General features: G+C 40.2%; 1 protein-coding gene across 1 annotated transcript in view; it reads right to left on the bottom strand.

Moving 5' to 3' along the window:
* Positions 1-17,614, bottom strand: part of npr2 (natriuretic peptide receptor 2) — an 86,857-nt gene that overhangs the window by 32,270 nt on the left and 36,973 nt on the right. The window contains exons 8-14 of the mRNA XM_069677208.1: positions 16,040-16,160; positions 12,934-13,008; positions 11,828-11,905; positions 7,646-7,750; positions 6,015-6,086; positions 4,316-4,475; positions 4,076-4,231 (exon numbers count right to left, since the gene is read on the bottom strand). Coding sequence (XP_069533309.1) covers positions 4,076-4,231; positions 4,316-4,475; positions 6,015-6,086; positions 7,646-7,750; positions 11,828-11,905; positions 12,934-13,008; positions 16,040-16,160 — 767 coding nt within the window. The remainder of the gene's footprint in view (positions 1-4,075; positions 4,232-4,315; positions 4,476-6,014; positions 6,087-7,645; positions 7,751-11,827; positions 11,906-12,933; positions 13,009-16,039; positions 16,161-17,614) is intronic.

The raw sequence follows: 17,614 nt of genomic DNA on the forward strand, positions 1-17,614 counted from the left end.
AGGCTAATGAAAGTAATCACATGGAGGAGGCACCCAGGGAGGCTTTCACACATCCACTTTATGTCTTCTAGTTGAACTCCTGATCTGGAAATTGCTTTAGAAGCTCAAGTTTTTCCTGCTGCCACTGACCAGAAGCAGCGGTGCGGGTAAAAGTCTATGCCAGCGAAGAAGCTGGTCAAACCGCAACATGTGTGCAGGAAGCTGAAGAGCCAAAGTTTCAGCAGTGATTAGACTCAGTAAACGGCTGAAGAAGATAATAACAATGTGTTGGAGTTTTGCAGGGAGAGAGAGCTACTGAGAGAAAAGATCTGTCGGGAAGGCTGAAGTCCAAAGACCTTTAAAAGAATTATGTCATGTTGGCTCTAACACATCAACAGCTACTGTCGATCAGCAGGTACCAATCCAGCACACGATTATACCCTCCGTTCTTTTCTTCTTTTAACACATTATAGTTAAAGTCACAATCTCAAAAGATCCAGTAGTTCTCTGTTGGGGCACCAGTGGCGATATGCAGTAATTGCAGACGTGTTTTAAAACTGACACTAATGCTGGTCCACACAGCTCGCCTGAGAAGCTCGTGGGAGATGGATAACGTCTTGCTTTTCATTTAGTGGCTAATTTTAACAGGTTAGACGAGCCACACAGCCCACGTGAGCTGCTGGTTCTTAGCAAAAGTACTATAGAAATGACTTGTGCATGGTCGTATTAACACAGTACCAGCACTACTTAACCATAGTTTCAACATCAGTATCTGTAGAATATCTCACAGGTAGGAAAAAACTTTGCCCAAGTGACGAGTTTTCTATCACCCAGCAGTGGTTGGTCTGCCAGAGAGAGTAGGCGGAGCTAAGCGGCTGCTTTTCCGGTATCTGCATCTGCATTATCACCATAGGTGCCGCCAAAGAGAACGAAACTGAGATCTTTGAGATTATAACTTTAATAATAAAAAAATCAGGGGGCACTGGTTGAGCTAAGTTGCTAGAGCAGATGCCCCATATACTGCACCGGCCGCTGGCTCGACCCCGACCTTGGTCCTTTTGATGCATGTCTTTCCCCACTCTCTCCCCCACTCTCTCCTCCCTCCTTTTCTTGTCTGTCTACAAAGGAAAGCGACTGTGAGCGAGGGAAATAAAGCGTTACAACCGGAGCCAACCGTAGACGTCACACGTGCAACACTGTCTGGATATCTGTGCTCCCTCTATTACTGTTTATCTCCACAGGTGTCGCCAAAGAACAAAACTGAGGTCCTCGAGATTACAACTTTAACTGAACTAAGCATTTCTTCACTTGTGTTTTTAAGTTTGATTGTCAGTCTTCATCTTCAGCAGAGACTGAAGAAACCATTACACCACTTCTGCCCTCTCTCTCTCTGGTGGAGAAAGCACTGACTGAAGAGGTTTGTGATGTTTCCAGGAATGTTGATGTTACACCCAGTGTGTTTGAGATTCTGCAAATGCAAGGGCCTTTAGCAGTTGGCAAAATCACTGCTGTTTTAACTCATTGTACAAAACGTAGAGACTTAAAAGCCATTCGTTTTTTAAGGAAATCTGCCAGATTCTTAATTGAACATATGGATCCTTTCAATCCTATATAAAATAAATACATTTTAAAAACTGATTGCATGTAAGGTGTAGATGGTGGAAAACATCCAGTCATATTTCTGTGAAAAATATTTTCCAAAGTTCGTCTGAAACGACTGTGAGGCCTGAACAGTCTGAGTCAGACGAATCGAGTGGATATCTTTCAAGGTTAAAGTCTCTTTAGTACCAAATATCCTTGTGTAACCTCGGACAGTGTTTTCACTGCTGAGCTGCAGAGGAGGGATCCGGACAAAGAGAGGAAATTTTGTATTAAACACACTGTAACTGTGGAAGACACCCGTTTGATTGGTCTGACTCAGACTTCTGAGGCTTTAGTTGACCTTTGGAATTAATTGACATAATCCATAGAAATAGGATTGTGGATTTAGTTCCCCATCACTCCCATTAAAACAACCCTAGAGAGGAGATCTTTTTTCAGCCACGGAGGGAAGAATAATTAATGGGACCAGTGTACATCAGGGCATGAGAGGATGTTTTAATTTGAACAGTGGGTGCCTATTCTTTGATGTTTTGTTGAGCAAAAAATTCCTACTTGCCTCTCAAGCCATTTACAGAATCCTGATGAATTACACCAATGATAGATTGGTAGCACATGATTTACGTCAGTGTCAATGCAGGAAACAGTGTTTCCCTTGAGTAGCGCGCGTGCGTTCTGTCTCAGACCTGAAACATTATTTATGGTGACAGGGTTGTTTTTGTATAACCAAGAGTATCAGCTTTGGTTCCCTTTTTACGCTCTTTGATTTATTTTATCTTTAAAGACTTACATCCCAATCTACCTTAAAAGGGAATTCTCTTATCTTTAAACTGGGCCCTTTTTTTAAAAAACACATTTTGGGCTCTAAATGAATAAAGGGCACAATAAGTTTTGGACTCGCTCGAGTAGATCAGGCTGTAATGGATGCAACTTTATCTTTTAGGGAAAATACGATCGATTAAAGTAAGTCAACTAGGAGGACTCTTGTTTTTCCCACTGATTGACTTCTTTGTTATTAAAGCTGTCTGACAACATTACGAAAAAGATCTTAGCAGATAAAGACCTTTTTTTCTAAGAGTAAGATGCTTTTTTAACACCAAAAACTGCCTTGAAGGCCACCAGACTCCATTTAAAAAAGCAGTAATTTTACCCCTCAGAACATGAGAGTCGCTGGTCTACCGCTGCTTCAGTTCAATCTTTTTGTGTGTTGCACAAATATTGAGTTTGATCCAAACTTACCATTAAAGTTTTGGTCTATGAGGTCTGCTTTGAAAATGTAAAATGTTTCTGGTTAAAAATTAGGATCTCATCTTAAAGGTGTTGTATCTCCTGAGCACTTTTATATCTTAATTTAAAGTGATAATCCCAAAGATTTTCATGTAAATAAATGTCTGTTAAGTCACAATCTATTGCCGAATGAGCACAATGGTGATTGAGCCTATGGCCCACTGATGAAAGCCTTTGCATTTGCAGTATTATGGACTGCGTGTCTGATGTGGCGCCAAGTTAGTGACGCGTTTTCCATCAGCCAGCAGTGGTTGGTCTGCCAGAGAGGGTAGGCGGAGCTAAGCGGCTGCTTTTCCGGTCTCTGCAAGTGTCGCAAGTAAACAGTAATCTACTATGGCTGAACAAACAAAGAAAAGATGGATGACTACAGATACAACTTCAAAAATAAGTGAAAATCCAAAGAAAAAGAAACAAACTCGACGCTCAGATGAAGCAAACAGTCTAAAAAGGAAGGTGACCGTCAGCCAGGACAATCAAGAGTTACAACCGGAGCCAACTGTGGACGTCACCCATGCAACACTGTCGGGATATCTGGGAAGTGTGCTCCCGCAATTACTGTTTATCACCATAGGTGCCGCCAAAGAGAACAAAACTGAGATTACAACTTTAAGATGAGTAAATAAAATATATCCGGCTTGCAAAATCATTCATTAATAGAAATTTTAAAAATGTCTTCAGCACTTCTAAACCACAAACATTACTTCACTGGCAAGTTGACTTTTTACATTTTACATGTCTATCAATTATGTTTATTTATTTAACCGTTATTCTCAAGTGTCCCTTTTTGTGTTTTGTTTGGGTTGTTTTCAAGTCAGTCCTGTTGTCATGTCCGAGACATGAGATGTGTCTGTTTTTGAGCCTCCACCTGCCTTTGACATCTGGCCAACATGTGTTCTTTGTTTGTGTATAAAGCTGCAGGGACAAGTTAGAGTAGTTTGACCTTACAAACTTTGAAATGTTGGTGAAAGCCGTTTGGATGAACTTCCTATAATGTTAACTTCCGTCTTTCCTGGAAGGAGTCTTCAGAAATGTTTCTCAGAATAGTTTCTTCATGATGTAACATAGATATGGTTTGTTTGTGGATTTGTGGCATGATGTTTTGAACTGATTCATCCATTATATTTACTTTTCTTTAGTGTGCGTGTCTTACTAGTAGTTAGCTGCATGCTTGCTGACCTTTCGGAGGCCTATAAAAGACAGTTGTGTTTACCTTTGGGGCTGAGGTCCATGCCCTCCACATAGAAAGGTCCATTCCTCAGGGCTATTTCCTGCAGTATGATGCCAAAACTGTACACATCACCCTTCTGAGTCCCTTGAGGAGGATGCCGGTCGTATATGAGCAGCTCAGGAGCTGTCCAGAGCTTCTCTGAAAAGACGAGGAGGCAGAAACACTCTGAATATGTCTGAAACACAACAGGATGTTTTTGTGAATGAAAGGGTGCAGACTTACTTGCATAGAGTGCGTGCGAGTCGTCATTTTCGCAGGACGTGCGGAAGCTGGCCAAACCATAATCCGTGATTTTCAAAACAAATCGGCTGTCCACCACGCAATTAGATGACTTCAGATTTCCATGGCAGTTGATGTAGCTGTTGTGGAGATAGTTCATTCCCTGGTGGAGAGGAGCATTAAATCAAGCATTAAGGGGTGTTTTTTTTCCTTACATGGCAAATCAAACATGAAAACACACAAATCCAGACATATGGAAATAATCCGCTTTGACAAGTTGATGTATGCTGAAGGTTTTGAAAAGAAACCGAATTTCAAGGACAGCACAGACACGGGGGAATGTCTGTGAAATTAGTGTTAAATCCTTTGTGAGGAGGACGGAGTGTACTCATGTTCAACATTTGAGGGAAACGGTGAGTCAAACATCCCTCAGAGCTTCACCGGCTCCTCTTCTCTCTGCAGAGAGCTGCTATCTGTGTGGAGAAATTTAGCCAGGGCGCTTCGTTATGCACGTAGCTCAATATCAAATCCATCCAAGAGGCCGCTCTCCTCACAAAAAGCCTCTTTGTGAAGACAGATTTAAAATAATCTCCTAAAACGAGTCCATGATTAGTTTTGATTAAGCTGGAAGGAAATTTCTGCAAAGATTGTGATTATGTTTCAACTTTTCATGTTATAACAGCAATATTTACTGTAGTTTCATCCACTGAGCTGTGCCAAAAATACATTTTTGTGCTCGTTAGTCCGTCTTGCTCTCTGTCTCTGCCTCACTCGTTCTTTCACAAACTCTCCATGCGAAACCATGGCAACCCAGACATTTAGTGTGTGTATCTCTGAGGCAGACAACGCAAATCACAGAGCTTGAATTGAGTCCAATTCTTCTCTACACATATAATCTGTTCAGCTTACACTTTCTTTACTACTCGTTTTAAACTCTAGAAGTGAATGTTATACGATTATGTATTCTAGTCAATATGATTGATGTGTGTTCGTTGTCTTGTATATGTTCAATAGAATATGATAATTGCATGTTTGAGTCTTCGTTAGCCCTGAAGGGGGGAATACCATAAGTAGTTGAAAGAACATATACATTGAGTAAAAGATGCATTTATTATTTTCTATAGACAGATTCAGTTTTGATTGTCTTTCAATTACAACTATGATACTTCAAATAATCCATCCATCCATTATCTATACTGTTTTTATTCTGTTCAAGGTCACATGTAGGCTGGAGCCTAGCCCAGCTGTCATTGGGCGAGAGGCAGGGTACATCCTAGACAGGTCGCCAGTCAATCACAGGGCTGACACACAGAGACAGACAGCCTTTCACGCTCACATTCACACCTACGGGCAATTTTAGAGTCACCAATTTACCTAACGAGCATGTGTTTGGACTGTGGGAGGAAGCCAGAGTACCCGAAGGAAACCTGCGCATGCACATGCAAAATCTACTACGTCTGAACCGAGAATTGAACCAGGAAACTTCTAGCTATAAGGCGACAGTGCTAACCACTGCACCACTGTTCAACCTTCATAATGATTTACTGTACGCTAGAACCCAGCTGCTAAGTCTTTACTTGTTTTCAATAGTTGTATAATGGTTTTTACTGTGGTGGTTTGCCAATGTGGAGCTTGGTAGATAAAAGGTTAACATAATATCATAACTTTTGATATCTGTTTGATATCTGTATCTGCCACCCACCTTCACTATGTCATTGATCAGTGAGTAGCGGAACATCCAGTCCAGATTGATGCTCTCATTCTCCAAAATATCCTGGAAACAAAAACAGATGAAAAAGAAGTAGAAAACTTTTAGAGACAAGAAAAAACAAATACTCTCTGCTTTATCTTTTAAACTTCCAAGAATCAAAACAGACTGAAAGTTTATTTTGGGATTAAAACAGAACCAGCTTCCGTTCAGATACCATTCAATCATTTTTCATCTTCTATTTCAGCTCTGCCAGATGTTAATTCAGCCGCCCAGTGACTTTCACATCCAGCCACATCACATCAGTTGCAGCTTACTGTGTTTTACACAGGAGTCTCCTCTCTACAAGTGTGACTGATGAAGTCCATAGCTGAATTTTCCAGTTTAGCCTTTTAAGAGGCTGCTGGTGTGTGGGGACACAGAGTTCAGGCCAAGAACGAGTTTGCGTCAAACATCACCCATTTCTTATTGGAAGCAGTAAAAAAACACAAATATTGAATATGAGACAAAGACAAAAGAATGTCAAACTACAAGTGAGCTGACCCGGTGCTGTGAGCTCACTGTAGACTAAATGAAGTGATATTTCTTTGGTAACGTAGAGATCAGTGGGCAGAGCGCAGCACAGACACTGCCTGGAATAACAGTGTGATGACGCTGTCCTCATTGTTTACTCCAGCGGAACTGCAACAAGGAATGTCCATCCAATGGCCTCTGTTAGAAACCTTTCAAAAAAGTCTTGTACCCTTTTGTTATTCATTTTTTAATCATTAATCAAATTAGTATTTTGGTTTTATTAAATCCAAACCTGAAAAAGGTCGTGGGAAGGAAGGTCATGCTTTTTAGGCCCTGATTTTTATGGTCTGTTTGTTTGCCATCTCTTGTTACCCCAGTCACCTATGGCGCAAGTATTTGTTTCTAACTCGATGTAACATATGTAACTGTATGTTTCATAAAAAAAAGTTTAATAATCTTGTTTAAAATAATTAAAGTAGCAATCTCAAAGTTCTATGTTTCATTCTTTATGGCGGCACCTATGGCGCTAAATGTAATTGCTAGGCGCGTAACAGATCACAAAACTCACGGTTTGGATCGCTTCACAGTTTTTAATTACGGACCGGATCATTTTTATTATAATAATGATAATAGCAATAATGATGATAATAATATAATTATAATATTAATAACATTAATATTCTACAAAAGTTTCAGTTTGATCAAATCTTGAATATACTAAGAAAGTTAAATATCAGGGTCTAAACAGCCCACAGGTCCTGGGTCAGGTAAAGCCAGTGTTGCATCTGTGTTACACCCTGGGTCAAAGGTCAAAGTTTAACTAAGTGGTTTTTAAAGGATCAAACAAGAAGCATGAGGACACAGTGAGCATAACAATGAATTTAGAAACATTGATTTGTTTAGTAAAAAAGTACTAATAGTGTAAACAGGTTAAAAATGTAACAAGAGATAAACAAGGAACTCAGGTAAGTTCAGCACTTTATAGTGACCTTCAGAGACCTCACACAAGTTTGATACCGGGTGAGTGGTGTTTTTCTCTATTTTTGAATGACTTTCTTTAGAATAAGGAAAGCAGTTTATCAAAGCAATAGCACAGGAGCACGAGACGTTACCTGCAGGCTGCCTCTGGGACAGTACTCTGTGACGATGCAGATGTTTGGAGGGTCAATGCAGGCCCCGATGAACCTGGTTAGATGGTTGAACTGAACGTCTCTCATCTGAAAATAACCACACAAACACACAGCAACTGTGAGTGCAACTCTTTCCGAACAGCACATTCCCAAACCCCATGGAAAGACAGAAAGGAGGGAGGACTGACGATTCATTTATATACACAAAGATTTAGAATAACGCTGCCAGCAGTTCATCAAAATAGTCTATTTGCAGTCAGCTAGTTGGCACTGCTGTCTTTCTCAACGTGTTGAGACGCATTCCTGCTCAGGGCAGCCGGTTGAAACATGTGCATGTGCATAAATTGCCCTTGGAGGTTATGAATGAGCCTGTGTGCTGAGCAAGATGAAAAAACGTCGAGGTGTTGAGAGGATGTAGGAGCAGGAGTATCAGAGCGGAGCAGGCAGGACGTGTAAAACTGCTCAACATGGAAAATAATCACACTCTGATTTTACGATACAGCACGTCTTCCAAAACATGAATCACTTTGAATATTATAAGTATGGAAACAGAGATGTTTAAGGTTTACGGATTTAGAGGAAACTTGGAGAACATTTTCTGGCCGTTTATGAGAAAGTGTGAAAAAGCCCGGTGATTTTCTTTTATAGGAAACAAGCTACATGGACTCCTCCTCCTGCCTTTATTCCAACTCTTAGTGCTGACAGACGCAGCACTTTAAAAAGAAGAAAGTCTTTCTGCAGCCAGCATGAAACATCAAAAACGGTGTTCATAATTTCAACAGTGTACTTTTCTTCTTTGAGCACAGTGAGTGACAGCCGCTCTCACACTAAGGCACAGGGAGTCAGTCGCTCCTGTTTCACGGCTCCGGGGATGTTAGCATACCCTTTGGCCTATATAATTTCCCCTGCTGCACTCTGGTGTGTGCTGGAGTCGGGATGGGGGGGAAACAGGGGGGTGGTGCTGGAAGACAAGTGGTTAAGTTTCCACTGGCAGGCCCCCGTCTCTTCCCCCATCTGGTTGCCTTTTTCATGAGCTGAGGTTTGACAGCCGATCAAGCCCCCGGGGCATCCGAGAAGCTGCCAGCGCAGACAGCAGCCCCTCTCCCATGTGTGCCTGCCGACTGACCGAGAGGCCACATAGGCATCCAATGAAGCCCGAGCTGCTGTCCTCCAACAGGCAAAAAATCACTCGAAAAATGGACCAAAAATACCGAGCAGAGACAGAGAGGATTTGAGTGAAAAGTCGAAGATGTTTGAAGTGCAAAAATTCTTCCACACGAGCATCCATCTTGTTCATGAGCGCCCATGTAATTTCCGAGTTAAGGGTTTTCCTGTGCCACACTGTGTTTCCATCACCAAACCACATAAATTATGTGGATTTTTTTTCTCCTTCAGCTTACTGATCGCTTGCTTGTAAATATTTCCCAGCCAAAGGGACCTTTTCATCAACAGCTGCTGTCGAAGATGTAGAAAAGACAGTTTAAGGCTGTTAACTCTTTAATAAGCAACATCCTGCAGTGGCACTGGTCGTTTTTAAAGGGAGCCAGGTGCGACTTCCTGCAAAAATAAAAGCCCAAAATAAAAACGACAAGTTTTGGCCTACTGCGTACATAAAAAGTTTTTTGCAGCAGGTAGAGTGATTGAATTGATTTACGAAGGTTTTTTCCCCTGCAGTGTTTACAAGTACAATAATGTCAATTCATGGTTGTTTTACTGAATAAATTGATGAATGCAACTTGTTTGGATAAATTATTTTGTTTGTTTTACACTACTGCAAGGTCTCTGTGCATGACTCTCTCTTCAAATTGAGGCCACTGAAAGTACTAAACAACAGAACAAGCCAGTGGCTGTTTGGATGGATTTCATGGCCAAAAGCAAGACCTTGAATTCGTCTTCTAAAGAAAAACGACTAAAAGTGAAAATGCAAGAAGTAGGGAGGCAATTTCTCTGCATTTGCACAAATTGAAGAAAAGTTTCCCTTTTTTTTGGAAGAATTCCAGAAGTGAGGCTAAAAATAAAAACCTTGCCCTGAGGGTGCAACTAGAGGAAAGGTCAGGAGGTCATTAAAAGAAAAAGTTTCATCCAAAGTGTTCCAGGAATCCAAACATCCATCCATGTATGCATCCATTATCCTCCGCTTATCCCAAATAGGGTCACCGTGTCGGCATGCTGAGCAACGTATTCCAGACGTGCCTCTCTCAGCTCCACCTGGGGGATCCTGGGAAGTATCCGGGCAAGAAGAGACATATAATCCCTCCAACAAGCTCTGGGTCTACCCCAGCGTCTCCTCCCAGTTGGTCATGCCCGGAAAACCTCCAAAGGAAAATGCAGAAAAGGCATCCTTATCAGATGCCAGAACCACCTCAGCTGGCAATGTTTGACCTACAGAAGCAGCAGCTCTGCTCCTAGCTCCCTGAAGGACGAGCTCAGCAAATAAACTTCCAGCCATCATAGCAAATGCTAACATTTCAATTTTAGAAGCAAAAAAGATGATTCAAGGCAGAGTTACAGAGATGTCCTGATATTGGACTAACAAACTCATACTGTTTTCCTTAAATCTGCATTGACTGTTTTTACTGCCCACTTGGAGGCAGCAGAACAAGGTGAAACACTGACAAATTATTTACTTTCAAGCCGATACTGTTTATATTTTAGTGCACAGTAGCTTATATAAACATCCAGCAAACTCAGAGCAACATTCATTTGTAGTTGTAGTACAATGTTGTAGTACAATATGGACTCTTTTTTAAGCTCATCTCCTGAGGGAAATCCAACACTCCATTATGTTCCACAGCAGTTACCTGTCTACTGTTTGATACTGGGCAGGTAGTTCACAGTGGGTTTTTGGTATCATTTTGACTGTAATCTGTTATGACCTGAAACACTGCTAAAGAGAACTACAAGACCGAACCAAACCCAACACAAAAGACTGAAAGAGGCTGAAATGCTTTGAAGACCTGGGGGGAGCTGCAGATGGGTAATAATTCTTTAAAGGGGGGGTATTATGCTAATTTCAAGCTTCATATTTCACTTTGTGATACCTGTGGAGTAGCTTAGCAAAAAATGCATCATTTTTCTCACACTGGTGCTCTGTGCAGGCCCTCATACAGCCTCTGCCTGAAGCGAATGCAACAACTCAGCTCTGTCCCTTTAAGAAACCCCGCCCTTACAAGGACACTTTCTTCTGATTGGCCAGCTCTCTGAAGCCTGCTGAGGCTGCGCTTTGTCACAAAGTGCAGCGTGTAGAAAAAAACAGCATGAAACCTGGCGTTCACAGCAGCCTGCAGACTGAGCTGAGAAGCCATGGGGATTAATGCAACATTATTTTTTCTACAGATCTAAAACTTCACACATGTTTAGTCTGGACATCCAACATTGTAACATTATATGTCTTAAAATGTGAAACCCCCTCTTTAAGGAGGTAACCCTTTCACATACAAGCTGTCATGTGAACCGTTTTTAATCAGTAATAAATATTGATTATTGCAGCTTAAAGTAAGAAATGTATGAGAAAAACATCAGGCCACTCCAGTGTTTCTTTCAGCAATATAATAACCTGTATATATGTATATGTGTGTATGGCACTTCCTCTACCATATAATAACAAATAATTCAAGGCCGGTTTAAGAGAAAACCAATCACAAGAAGTAGCAATGTGGATTGTGAACGACAGTTTAGGTGCAAGGACAGGAATATACATACATGAAAGGAAGAAAATTTAAACCTTGGAACATTGAGAAGAACATTTTCTACTGATATAAGTGTGCATCCATGTTTAATATGGACATTGTAGTTTAGACATGAAGCATGAAGCCAATTCAATTGATTCCTTTTAAGTAACGTACATGGAAACCAGCAAAGGTTCTCCTCTCAGTTAAAAGCCTTGCAGCAACTTTGTGGACCTATTTAAGATGATCAAGTGCCTTTCACCAAGTGATCAATATACCTGTCAAAAACACAAAAAATAACATTCTCCTCTAACACAGGAGATTTCTTCTTTTTGCCCATTTTAAAATATACAAATCAAAGTTCGAAGGGGAAACATCTTGTAAGTTTTTATAGGTGTTTGTGATTTTTGGCAACATAAATAAAATTAAGCCAACTTGATTATTACAAAATCATTAAGTCAGCTCTGCAGAAAGATAACATTTTATGAACACTTACATGTTTGAGTTCCAGTAAAACTTGTCTGGTCAGCTCTATCCTCTTCTTGTTGACGTGCTTGATGGCCACCAGGTTCCCCTGTGTGCAGCACAAGAAGGGACAGAGCTATGAATCCAGCCCGATGTAGAGCTCAGTAAAGAAGGTATTATTATCATATGAGGACATGAAAGACTGTAACAAGGATGCCTAAGTGTCTTAAAGTATATAAGGCAGTAAAAACGACAGCAGCATACATATACAACACATGAAAATGGAGGAAGGAAATCAAGCAGCATTCAGAGGAGAGATCAGCTTCTTACATTATCGCCTAAAGGTGCATTTGGGGTCTATTTCAGTCAGCTGCATAAGAAGAATCATATCTAATAGCTGTGATATGTGGTGATCAGTAAACAAAGAAAGAAAGGTGAATATCCCACAACTAGAGACGACATAACAAGGTGGAGAAAAATGATGTTGTAGCAGCTATATGAAACAAACTCCAGCTCCTGTTTGAGTCCATGCGGGGGCTTTTACTTTTATTCTACAGGAAATGTACAGTTAGGTATGTATGCTTGAAAGGAGATACATTTGGCTTGCTAAAAAAGCCTTTACTTCAGGGGTTATTTTCCATTATATGCAGGTTGTCGAGGCTCTCTCTGTTCGAGCTTTGGTGTCAGATTTAATCACCCAGCCTGTATTGTATTTGAGAAGTGTATCAATACCTCGAATGATTCATGAGACGTTCAAACTGTACCGTGACATCAGCATTTATATAAAAACCTGCATTACGCAGCTAAAAACAAAGACATCTATCTCATTATTCAGCAGCCTCTCTTTATGTCACATTTCCTCCTCCATCTTAAACGGGTAAATTAACCGCAGCAACAAGTTGATGGCCATGTCCAGACTGCGAGGCGGGAGTGTAGAAACAAAGAAAGGAGAAAAAAATAGAAGAAAATTGACGCATTCTGCAGCTCACATTAAAACCAACTACCTAAATTCGCCCACACTCTCTTTTTCTCTCTCCGGCTCTCTGGCTCTCCGGCTTTCTCTGCGAGTGTGTGCACATGTGTGGGTGGGAAAGGAGTGCGCAGGAGTTGAAAATGTCAGAACTCACTAAGCCTTACCTTAAAATAGCCCGTTTTTGCAAATAGCTGATATTTTCCATGGGCAGTTATCAGGGAGCCATAGCTGGAGCCTCTCTGGGAAGGTGGAAAGGAGAAATGAGAAGAAAAAAAGTCAGTTAGCAGTGTGTAGATTAGAGCAAAGAGGATTAAAATGTGGTCATTTTAAACGGTGCTGCAACGTAGCTGCCTAAAAAGAGTTCATTCACTGAACTTCTTATCCAAAATACCTTCTCTGTGCAACGTGAAATTGCCTTCTCTTACATTAAAGACTGTTTTCAGTTTTTCTAACACCAACTCGAGTCCTTGGGCAAATGTCTGCAGTGCATACACAGTGAATAAAATCAAGTGGGCGCACTGCATACAGACAGCCAGCACAGTCAACTACGCATTTGTATAGAATGCAAATACTGGCAGCACATGGCACACTGGAAAATACATCGGTCTGGAAAATTACTGTGTTTTCCACACGCACATTATCCCAGGAATTGGACCGAAAAGCAGTAATGAAAAAGGTGTGTGCATGTGCTTTTCATGAACGCTTGCACGTGTGGAATGAAAGCCGGGAGGAGATGCATTAGCCGTCAGACAACAGAACCTGATACTCCAAGAACGTGATGAGGTATTATAAATGTAGGGAGCGAGGCCAGACGAGGGCTTATTTTAACAATCATTTAATATGCGTCTGCCACCGCAAAAACCCAGCCACCTTCAATAAACCACCAGGAAAGCTTTCAGGAATGTGTAAACTAACAAAGGATCTCGACTCTCTCTGGGCAGCAGCTTTGCTTTTTCTCAGAAACTGCATTTTAATACACAGAAGATAGTGTGTAAAAATGTGACGCGCTCAACTTCAAACACGTGAAATTAGCCTTTTTAATTCCAGAGTAACAGAAGTGACATATCAAGACTGATTATGATTTGTGTATGAATGAGAGCTGTGGAGCCAGTGTTGAGTCTTTCCCGCTGGCAGACATAACAGCGCAACACGCCAAAAGAACAACAACTTGTTAATCACACGTTGGCGGCTGAGCCAGCAACACTAACGACATGAAAGGCGATATAAAGGAAGAGATGCTCAGGGGTGCCAGCTTATCAGTTGTTTACTTCTTCAAAACTCTAAGAACATGCCTACGTCACCTGATTAACCAAATAGCTTATTTTTAATGTCTAAGACACATTTTGTTCATTACTCTTTATTTAAGTAAGTTTTCAAAAAAACATCTCCCCATGCAACTCTATCAGAACATGTTAAACCCAACTCAAACTAGCACGTTTTTCATCCCATATAATCATAGCACAACAACTTTAAAATACTAACAGTTGTTAGCAATAAAAACTGCATTATAAATCTGGTCGGTATGAAATCCATTGTTTTTCATAATTCAGTTTCTTTTACTGTAAACATTTAAGAGACCACTCAAAATGTTCCTTAAATCCCACTGAAAACCTCCTGAATGTGATCAAGAGGAAGACGGACGGTCACAAGCCAACGAACAAAGCCGAGCTGCTCCAAGAGCGGCCTAGCATCACCCAGTAGCACTGTGACAGACTGCTGGAGAGCATGCAGAGATGCATGAAGGCTGTGATTAAAAACCAGGTTATTCCACCAAATATTGATCTCTGAACTCTTCCTGAGTTAAAACATTCTGTTGTTTGAACATGAACTTGTTTTCTTCGCATTATTCGAGCTCTGAAAAACATCTTTTTTGCATCTTTTGGTTTTCTTAATCAGTCGTCATTTTCTGCAAATTAAAGACCTGAATGAGAATATTTGATTTGGAAGTAGGAGAAATGTTGTGAACAATAAAACAAAAGTTAATTTTACACTAATTAAAAAGTATTATTGTATTTTATTGTCTTTTTGCCGTGCCTTTTTTTTTGTCATTTACTTTGAGCTGTTGCAACAAGTGAATTTCCCCCAATGGGGGATCAATAAAGTCTATCTTATCTTATCTTATCTTATCAGACACAAACTTATAAATAGTAGAACCAGAGAAAACATATTTTTGCAGGCAGTGGTCTCTTTTTTTTCTGGGGCTGTGTGTCTAAAAGTGAATTGATCTTCTTTTCATTGCAGAGTGTTAAAAATAGCGATTGCTGCAATAAAAGCTTTATTAGTAACATAAGATTCAAGCCAGCGATCAACAAAAAATCCAACAGACATGGCCTTTGATCCCAAATGTGTAAAAATAAAATTGGTCTATTTTACACAACTTTAACAGCTTCTTCATGTTTCACTGATCTGTTCATTCAAGTCTTTATTGGCTGTTTTAATAACGATTTTGTGATTCTTTTTTGCAGCTAAAGTTGCGGCTTTATGTGACATTTAAGGACATAAACAAGGAAGGTTTTTCATTTCTAACATGCTGTTTAAAACATTTGATCCCCATTTTTGTTATTAGGTAAGCTTGTATGTAAAGGACATTTAGGGTGTTCATCAAAGCAAGACCCTAGATGATGACTCTTTTTAGGAAGTTTTATTGAATCTGTTTTAAGCTGTTGTATTATTGCATGGTTTAAAAACCTAAAATTGGCCAATAAGAATAGACTTGGAAGGCCTGTCAAAACGGCCAGTAATAGAATATAATAATAGTCATCAGGCTGAGCTTCGGGCCATTTATGACAGACAGGTCCTTAAGAGGGCTCATGGTATACTTAATTGCCGGAATCATCCACTCATCTGTCGTCCCAAGTGCAATTCATATGCTTAATGGCAATTAGAACGAGGTTGCATTACTTCTTTTTTTGTGCATTGTACGCCTCCACATTGCACTTTTGCATATCTCCACTTTGTATGAATTTCCAATTCTGTGTGAGCTCTGATTTTTGACTGATTTTACTGTTGATATGTCTTTCTGTGTTCTCCTGCTGCATAACAATTTTCTCCTTGAAGGACAATTAAGAGAATCTGAATCTGCATTTTTTGTGGCAACAACATGAATTTGGTTAAGGGTACGGTCCTCAGCAGACAGATCTTGTGCTGATTATGTTAAGAGTCATGAAGCTCTTGGTTTTTGTCACCTACTAGCACATTTTTATAATATTTTGTCAGTCCAGGTGCATAAATCTGTGCTTAAGAGCTTCACAGCTTGAGAAGATAATCTACCTGTGAGAGCGTGAGTCTGCTGCCGGCTCGTTTGTGGTATTTATTGGGGCTCTCGAACTGAAGGTCCTCCCACCGTATCCTCCAAAGCATTCCAGCCAGCTCCTTCTCCAGCTTCAGTTTCCTGGGGGGAAAAAAGGGAAAACCAGGTGGTGAAATCAACAAGGACAGAAGAACAATCTCACATGAAGTGGACTTGGATAGAAACTAAATCATATAGTGACACATCAATCAGAGGCGAGGTGGTTTCTTTATTAGGGTTTTATTTTGAGGAATAAATGTCATGCATGTAAAACATCATGGATATAATCTGGCAGGTCACCTTTTAACAAAGAAATTGTCCCATTTTGTGTAGTCACATTTAATTTCCATCTGTCCTGGAGGTATTTCCTGAGATAGTGGACACAGTGTTCATGCATGTAACCTTGAGGGTTTGCGTTTTATTATATCTTAAACTTCACTGCTCCATATGTTTAACTTATTGAACCCTGATGGAGTGGAAAACTTCTTTAAGGGCAATTTTTTTATAGTGCTGGACAATGGTCTCTTTCTTTCTTTAACACATGCTCAAATAACCTCAACATTTAACAGTGAAAACCCCATGCTTTATTGTAGAGAAACAGATTTTAAATCAGTTTCAGAAATGTGGGTTTAAAGTCTGATTAAACAAACACACTAAAAAGCAGACTGACTCTTACATCAGTCCCTTCAAAGCCATCAGACTCCATTGCATAAAACAGTAATTTTACCCCTCAGAACATTGAAGTTGACGGTCTACCTCTGGTTGCCAGGTATGTTTGTTTATATTGTTGTTTGACGTTGGTGTTTTAAATGGCAAGCTCTGATCCAACACCACACAGAAACAAAGGCAGATTAGCAACACCTAAAAAGCCTAAAATGCCTAAAATGACTGTTTTTCTCAATGGAGTTTGGTGGCTTTGAAGAGCGGGCTTTAGCTAACACTGTCCCTGTTAAAAAAGGATCTTACCATAACATAATGTTGTCAGATATGTCAAATAACAGTCTGAGTCTGTCAGTTATAAAAACTTTTAGTGCATACTTTGATCAAGCCGGTTGCCCCCAAGGGTAACATTTCAGCCATGTCATTGCTGACCGCTGAGGCGATTCACTGGAGAATTTCCAAAACATTTTGTACCCATTACTCATTCAGACCCAGAATATGTGAAATAAAAGGCTCATTAAAATCTAAAATACCAGAATTCCCCTTCAAGGTTATTAAATCTCCCTGCATGCTCTGTACTTAAGCTCAAACTACAGAAAGACTTGTTTCTCCTACATCAGATAAAGGAACATGATTTGTTCTGATGACTCATAGGTCTTTTCTTCTGTGAAAAACAATCATGAGCATGATGAAGATCAGAATCCACTTCAATTTTAACTCCCACACTCTTTATTTTTAACAAACTCACTGAGAGCAGACTCAGATGTTCTAACCTTATCTCAGTACGAAAACTGGCACAAAAATATCTCAAAAAACGCTTTAAATCGTGCGTAAGAAACAGACAGTAAGCGTTACTCATGTGAGGTCATGTTAGGTTATGTTACCTTCAGGTTATG

This window comes from Semicossyphus pulcher, unplaced genomic scaffold, assembly GCF_022749685.1.
Source record: "Semicossyphus pulcher isolate SPU_LCO1_2020_fin unplaced genomic scaffold, fSemPul1.0.p SCAF_28, whole genome shotgun sequence".
In the NCBI taxonomy this organism is placed as follows: Eukaryota; Metazoa; Chordata; class Actinopteri; order Labriformes; family Labridae; genus Semicossyphus; species Semicossyphus pulcher.